Source organism: Somniosus microcephalus, chromosome 1, assembly GCF_052327205.1.
Source record: "Somniosus microcephalus isolate GS21.2 chromosome 1, FLI_Smic_1.0, whole genome shotgun sequence".
Classification (NCBI taxonomy): Eukaryota; Metazoa; Chordata; class Chondrichthyes; order Squaliformes; family Somniosidae; genus Somniosus; species Somniosus microcephalus.
In genome coordinates this window covers 133,647,525-133,656,096 of record NC_140987.1, presented here as the reverse complement: position 1 = coordinate 133,656,096, position 8,572 = coordinate 133,647,525, and the positions used below count along the sequence as shown (strand labels likewise).

At 40.1% G+C, this 8,572-nt stretch overlaps 1 protein-coding gene across 2 annotated transcripts in view; it reads right to left on the bottom strand.

Moving 5' to 3' along the window:
* Positions 1 to 4,514: 4,514 nt before the first annotated feature.
* LOC147124364 (guanine nucleotide-binding protein G(q) subunit alpha-like) overlaps positions 4,515 to 8,572 on the bottom strand; it is a 246,758-nt gene continuing 242,700 nt past the window's right edge. For both annotated transcript variants that reach the window (XM_085985802.1, XM_085985793.1), the window contains one exon: positions 4,515 to 7,990. In XM_085985802.1, coding sequence (XP_085841928.1) covers positions 7,800 to 7,990 — 191 coding nt within the window. In that variant the 3' untranslated portion in view covers positions 4,515 to 7,799. The remainder of the gene's footprint in view (positions 7,991 to 8,572) is intronic.

Below are 8,572 nucleotides of genomic sequence, written 5' to 3'. Positions count from 1 at the left end.
CCGAATCATTTGGGTCACCCTCATGATAGCAGGGTCCCAAGTTAAAATGGAATTGGATACAGGATCAGCGCTAACCGTCATGAATCGACGAGACTACGAGCGGCTATTTTCACACATACCCTTGAGAGAGACATCCATCTTCTTGACGACGTATACGGGGCAAAAAGTATACCCCAGAGGAAAAATAAGGGTGCCTGTCGAATACAACGGCAAGAAAATACGGAAATTGTATCTCTACATACTGCCAATGGTGGACCACCGTTATTGGGACGGGAATGGATCAGGAAGATAAACTTAGATTGGCACTCCATTCATGCAATGACGGTGGAAGGTAAAAAAGATGAAGACGTCACTCCTGGACGATTGTCAACAATCTTAGCTAACGCCAAAGAGGTATTTCAACAAGAACTGGGCACGCGTAAAGGCGTAACCGCCTCGATAAAAATAGAAGAGAATGCAGTTCCCAAGTTTTTCAAAGCAAGACCGGTACCATATGCAATTCGCCCAGCCGTCGAGGCAGAGCTGGAGAATGCGGACGTGTTGTCTAAGGTCGACTGGAGCGAGTGGGTGACACCCATCGTTCCTGTCATGAAGAAAACGTTAAGCAATAAGTCCGAGGAGCCAAGGAAGATTCGCATCTGTGGGGATTTCAAGGTGACGGTGAACCCAGTCCTTCACACAGTACAATATCCTCTTCCAAGGATAGAAGACATCTTCGCCTCACTGTCTGGAGGGAAGCGTTTTACAAAAATTGACCTAGCACAAGCATATTTGCAGATGGAGGTTGAAGAGTCCTCTAGGAAGTATCTCACGATAAACACTCACAAAGGTCTTTACCAGTATCATCGATTGGTATTCGGAGTAGCATCGGCTCCGGCGATATGGCAAAGAGCGATGGAACAAGTCCTGCAAGGGATTCCGGGGACTCAGTGTTACTTGGACGACATCCTTGTGACAGGTGAAGATGACAGTGAACACCTTAACAACCTAGAACAGGTGCTCACTAGACTACGGGAACATGGGCTGCGAGCCAACCGCCCCAAGTGCGAATTTTTTAAGAAACAGATATCGTATTGTGGCCACGTGATTGATGAAGAGGGGTTACATAAGTCCCCTGACAAAATTGAAGCGGTTGTTAAGGCCCCAGCGCCTGAAAATGTGTCGCAACTGAGGTCATTCCTCGGATTGGTGAATTACTATCATAAGTTTTTGCCGAATTTGTCGACAATTCTGCACCCACTGAACGCCCTGCTACGAACGGGGGTAGCATGGAAATGGAGCGATGATTGTAAGCGTGCTTTTCAGAAGAGTAAGGACTTAATCACTTCAAGGGAAGTATTGGCTCACTACAACCCAGCACTGCCGATCAGACTGGCGTGTGATGCGTCTCCCTACGGCATTGGGGCGGTGCTGTCACATAAATTCCTTGATGGTTTAGAGAGGCCGATAGCTTTTGCGTCACGCTCGTTAACTTCTGCCGAGCGTAACTACGCCCAGATTGACAGAGAGGCCCTCAGCCTAGTGTGGGGGGTGAAGAAGTTCAATCACTACCTGCACGGTCAAAAATTTACTCTACTAACCGATCATCAACCTTGTCTCCATTTTCAACCCTCAGAAGGGCGTACCGATAATGACGGCACAACGGCTGCAGAGATGGTCCCTTTTCCTAGGGGCACACCAATATGACATCGAGTACAAAGGAACTAAACAGCATGGAAATGCTGATGGATTGTCACGTCTACCGTTGCCGACGGTGGAAGAAGACGACCTTGCAGTGGATCCAATGGAGTTATTCCACTCGACCATAGTCGAATGTCTCCCTGTGACGAATGCAAACATAGAAAAGGAAACACGGAATGACCCGACACTATCACGGGTCTATGATTTAACGGTGAAGGGATGGCCAGCACATGGCGAACCACTGCTGCCAGCATTCTCGCCGAGAAGAGAACAGCTGTCAGTGTGCAGGGGAACCTTGATGTGTGGATCCAGAGTAGTAATTCCACCTAAGTTGACGGGTACAGTGCTCAATGAGCTTCATGAGGGTCATCTGGGTGGGGTAAAAATGAAGAACTTAGCCAGAGCATTTGTGTGGTTGCCGGGAATCGATAGAGAAATCGAAGAGATGACCAAGAGCTGTGCAGGATGCCAGAAGGTCCAAAATGCCCCACCACAAGCTCCTCTGCATCCATGGGAGTGGCCCTCATCTCCATGGCAAAGGGTGCACATTGATTTTGCTGGTCCCTTCATGGACTCGATGTTTTTAATTGCGGTGGATGCACAAAGTGGCCAGAGGTAATAAAAATGTCCTCAACCACCACGGAAAAAACTATCACAGTTTTACGAACCATATTCGCCAGGAATGGGCTGCCTGAACAGATTTGCTCTGACAATGGACCACAGTTTGTGTCTGAAGAGTTCCGGAGGTTCTTAAAGAACAATGGTGTTAAGCATTACACATCTGCCCCATATCATCCAGCCACTAATGGATTGGCCGAGAGGTTTGTCCAAACATTCAAGAAGGCTTTCAAGGCAATGTGTAATGAAGATATACCCCTACAACACAAGGTGGACAACTTCTTGTTTGCCTACCGGAATGCGACACATGCGGTTACCAACCAAACTCCAGCCACGATGTTCTTCAATCGAAGACTACGATGCCGCTTGGATTTGGTTAAGCCAAACGTCCGAAGAGATGTGGAGAACAGGCAGTTTCAGAATATGAATGAAAGGCCAACCAGGAGTTTTAAGATAGGTCAACCAGTTTTGGCCCGGGACTACCGCACTGAGAAATGGCAGCCAGGAACGATTTGTACACGACAAGGACCTCTCATGTATACCGTGGACGTTGGGGAGAGCATTGTAAGACGCCATGCTGACCAGATTCTAGAGTCACTGGAAAACGTCAACTCCACACCACGATCTGATACACCTGGTAATGAAATCGACGTTCCAATTGCAGCTACCGCAGAACCGGTAATATTGGAAGATGAACCGAACGACATTGATCCCGACTCAACATTGCCAGAAGAACCTGATACCCCAAAGAGGCGTTATCCAGACAGAATCAGGAAGCCTCCTCAAAGACTGAACTTATAATTGCTTAAACTTAACCAATGTATCTAGCAACAGTAATTGTGATTGTAATTAGTTATCATTTAGTTGTTAAATGAATGTTATGTACTGTTTATCTAAAAGGGGAGGAATTGTTGTGTATGTACCTTTAAGAGAATAACTGGTCTCAGACTGCAGTACTGGCAGTGACCACCCCTGTATAAAAGGCGCTAGTGAGCCTCTGTTGTTTCAGTTTCACTATTGACTTCCACCAGTAAAGACTTATTTTGTTCCACTCCTGCTGTCCGTGTCTCAATCATTCACGGACGTAATAGCCGCCACCACTCTCTCAGGCAGTGCATTCCAGATCCTAACCACATGCTGCGTAAAAATGTTTTTTCTCACGTCACCTTTGGTTCTTCTACCAATCACCTTAAATCTGTGTCCTCTGGTTCTCGACCCTCCTGTCAAAGGGAACAGTTTCTCTCTATCTACTCTGTCTAGACCCCTCATGATTTTGAGCACCTCTATCAAATCGCCTCTCAACCTTCTCTGCTCTAAGGCGAACAACAGCTTCTCCAGTCTATCCACGTAACTGAAGTCCCTCATCCCTGGAACCATTCTTGTAGTGGCTCAAAATTTAAAAATTCTGAATAAAACGTAACTGTACAAAGGATAATGGAAGGGATGAAACCTTAGACGACCTGTGCCATATAGGCTAGACTGGAAATGGTGCCATTTTCTTTACAAGGAAAGAACAAGTTTGCTCTATTGCTGCTTCATTGTAATGACTGATAATGTTAACATTACCTATCTGAGCCCATGTTCTGCACAGCACTTTTCTTTGCCTGGATACTATCTGCTTCTGGCCTCATTTACATTGTTTTGCACAGCAGGATCAACAACATCAACAGAACTGATTTGCACATGCAAAGACTTTGAATATCAACTGCGTCAAACAACTGCAAATTATTGCAAATGATGAGATGCAGAGACTAGTTTCAAGTTGAATGTAAAATAAATACCAGAAAGTGTAACTTTTTATTTGCTTCTATATCTGTTTTCATACTATACACATTTTCTGTTGAAAACGTGACACTGGGATGGGCCGACTTTTTATAGCAATAATTCATTAACTACTAATATTAAAATGAACATGTGGAGAACTAAAAATTCAAAGTATCTGTTTTATTGAACATACTGTCCATGACAAGCGCCAAGTCTGCTTTGTGCTACATCATTAGCACTGTTCAATTTTCTCCTAGGAGAGTCTAATGGACAATTATTAATTTCAAGTGCTGGATAAAAAACCTAAAACTTTCATACTGGATGATAAAATGTTTTTTTTTTTAGTGAAGACTAAAATCAGTGGAATAAAAATTTATTCCCAGTACAGTATCATGAAAAGCAGTTTAGAAGAAAAATACAACCAGGAGACATCAAATGAAACCAGTACAAAATTATGGCCAAAAAATACTATATTTGTAACCAGCAAGATCATTTGGGGCATTAATATACAACATTAGTTTTTTCCAAAAACTATTCCCTTCCCCAAACAATGACAATACATGCATTTAAGTGACAATTTAAAAACAGCATATATGATTTATTAAATATTGCATGTTAAGATTATCTAACAGGAATTAAATATACAAGTCCTACCAGAGTTTTCACCACATTGGCATTTAAAAGAATCTGGCAATACAAGAAAGTGACCATGGCACACACTGTGTTTTCACTATCCTGTTTAATTTAGATCTCATCAACTCTACATTATACAGGCAGAATTGAGCCGGCAGCCATGATACCATTCACAATTTTCAATTAAAATATTTAAATTCTTAAGAGCTTTCATTATCTCCTCTGGAAGTGCCAACATGCTGAAATCCCAGAAAGACCAACTGACAGCAGTGAAAAAAATAAATAAATGAAGGCAGGTCTTTGGTAGGCCAAATTAACATACTATGTGTGTACACTCTGTTCAATTAGAAAAGTTTAGATGTTACAACAGTAGACTAAGCAGCTGGCCATCCTCATAACTTTACATACAGCATGCCTAACTTCATTTATTTGTTCGTGGTTGGTGACATGAACTGGTAAGTAGCTGCTTAATTTGGCTCTACTTCATCTTGACAGTATAAATAACGTCTTTATCCTTTCATAGGAATTAATGACACTGCATTGGTCCCTCCGGTGCATTACCAGTAGCGTAAAAGCTGACATCTAACTTTCAAATTGTAACACCCAACACAGCACATATATTTCAGCAAAGTCAAGAGGTCATCTATTGTTTCAGGCTTCGGTTTTGAGGCACAAAGTTCTTGACTCCACCTCCATAAGGCATGAAACACAAATTACAGATGTATTTACTGGTAATTCATACATTCTGTATAATATAAATTGTGACCAATCCCATCAGAAACACTACAGATACAAGTCATCGGCACATGGCATTCCCCAGAATACAATTTGGTTTTTAAAGCTCTTTCTAATTTCAGAAGGATTGCTCCATAGCATGCTGCTTTCTTTCACACATAAAGAAAGGTGTGAAGAAATGCTGAAACCTGTTTGTCTACTTCATGAGCTGAGTCATTTGATTAAATTTTGCATAAAAAGTTCTTTCTGGGAGAGAAAGGAGGGACTTAGATTTTATCAAAAGGAATTCTTTGATCAGAAACCCATGTGGCGATGCATATTAATCAGACTACCATACTGTATGATAATTATCCTTACTTCCAAAATGACAATTTTTTAGATCCCTAGCTGAGAAATAAACTGGCAAAAATTTACATTCTCTTCTCTTAAAAAAGTAAATAACATTATTCAAAATGTGAATTAGCTATAAGACTTACAATACAATTACATAGATACATAGATACATATCATCAATACAGCACATTCAATCTGCCAAAATTATCACAAAGCCAATATGGATGTGCGCGCACGTGTGTACATATATATAATATATATATACGTATTCACACAAAAAGATTACAGCATTCATAATTACACTATACCTACAGCCAGGTTTTACAAATTATAGGAGTTTTGTCCATTGGAGCACAAATGCATGTTAGGTGGAGGGGCAGGAATTAAGGGAGACAATCACTGACTATTAACTTTGGTACTCCATAGAAACAAAAGCTATTCTTTTAAAGCAGAAAACCATGCACAAAGACATCCCACCTTTGACAATGGACAGTGCAGAGACTTTTAAATTAGCTAACTGACATTTGATCTATCTGTAGTTTCTGCGCTATCAGCTCAAAGTGCAAAAAAACTGAAAACTAGCGAGTTAAAGGAACACTGTGGCATTCATTCAAATTTCTGCTCTTTAAAAGAGTCTTTTTTTAAACCCAGGACCCAAATTTTGAAAAGCATGTCTCCGGTAGGACAAAAGTAATTATACAAGTTAATTTTCCAAGAAGTTATGGCAAATGAAAACCCTTTTGGTTTAAAATTAAGGATCTAACAAGATTTTATCAAAACATGATTACAGTACCTTTAACATATATGTAAAAAAGTTAAGATACAAAATTGGTCATGGACATGGATCAGCTTATGTTAAAGAATAGTATATAGCTAATGGCAAATACTACACAATGTGAAAGAGCACCAGTTTTTTTTCTCACTTATTTTGGCATATGTTCAACAAAACTTGTTTTTAGAAGAACCTAGGAGCCAATGCTGCAATGTTATTTACTTACCATTCATCTTCTGCTCAAGTGCCGTTACTGTGATACGAGCCACATTATTTTAGGCATTTTGAGTAAAGCAATTTTTATCTATTAAAAATGAAAAGCTAGCAAAACAAATGCCACGAGTGGCAATATTAAAACTCTCTTCACTAAAAGCCAAAAAGTAACATTTAAAAATTACACTGGAGCAAAGTAAGTATGTCAATGATGTCTCCAGCTACAGTTCTAAGGAAGAAGACCTATGCAGAGATTGCAAAAATCAGCAAATGTAGTGTACATGACATTTCGTTTGGCATCTTTCAGTAAAACAAGTCTAGTAATAGCAATAGAGTGGCACATAATAAATAGAAATTGAACCCCATATACTGTTTTACAAGTACACAACATTCTCAATATTGTACTCTTACCTACATCTATCCATGTTTTTGGGAATCCAAGTGTGGCAACATTTACAGGTGAGTCATAATGGCAATCAGCTATTGCTTAATTAGCTCTCATCTTTATAGCTTAAGATGAAGACAGCTGGTTCAGTATGAAACTTGATGTTTAAATTATACATATCAATAATTTAAAAATCACAGTACCAATACTTCTCATCCATCAGAAAAAAATAGTACAATAATTATACCATTGACAGCTTGGTTTCTGCCAAACAAAACATTACCATATTAACTGTGTACCACAGAGCGTCAAGAGGAACAGATCACAAAAAAGGACATTGTACCTCAAATATTCCTTTGGGGAGGGAGAAGAAAAGGAAGGGGTGTGCTTAGAGAAGCAAAAAACCCTACCCTCCGTGTACAGAAATGGAAATTTACAGCGAAAATTGAAAATTTTACATGAAGTCACAAAGTTTTGCCTAAAAAGTGGACTGGTGCTGCAAAGGTGTGTCAGCATCTTTTGCCCCATTTTTGTTAAATAAAATCATAATATTTACTAAAACTCTGTAGAAGCACAGAGTCCAGGATGGCAATAAATTAGCATTATGCAAATCATTTTCACAGATAATACAGTTGCTCTTATTTTTTCTCAAGGTCAATTAATATACTAGACCAGGTTATATTCCTTCAGGTTTAATTGTAGGATAGTGTCCTTGACAGCAGCAAAGACAAACCGTATATTCTCTGTATCTGTGGCACATGTGAAGTGAGAGTAGATAATTTTGTCACTATCAGGATTCAGGTCCACAAACATCTTCAAAATAAACTCCCTTGCTGCTTGCGCATCTCGCTGTGGTCCTGTAAATGAGATAATTTGAGAGGACACATGGTTAGTTAATTAAATGTTTCTCAGACAATCTTAATGTCTCCACATATAGATGTTACGATGGCTGTGGAACAGCTAGAACTTTAGCTAATTAAAAGCTGTGCATACTGTTCATGTTTGCAAATTGACAATCAGAGCTTTTAAATGATTTGAATGTACTTCATCTGTGTTTGTACACATGAATAAGTAAACTATTGAAACAATCTGCAAAGCCACCCATAAAATGGTTTCTACGTGCGCTGAAATTCATGTTTTCAGCGACAATGGAGCACATTATCTGGGGTGACACTCCAGCACAATACTGAGGGAGTGCTGTAGTCAGAGATGCAATTATTTGGATGAAACATGAAACCAAAGTCCTGTTTACCAGTTCTTTTGGTTCAGGTGGATATTACAGATCTCTTGCCACTCTATAAAGAACAGGGTGTTCTTCAAGTATACGGGACAATATTTCCCCCGCCGCCCCCCCCCACCCCTGCCCCCAAAACCAACTCTACTAAAAATAATAGATTAATAGATCATTCATAAGGCCACAAAGGAAAATGGAATTCTTT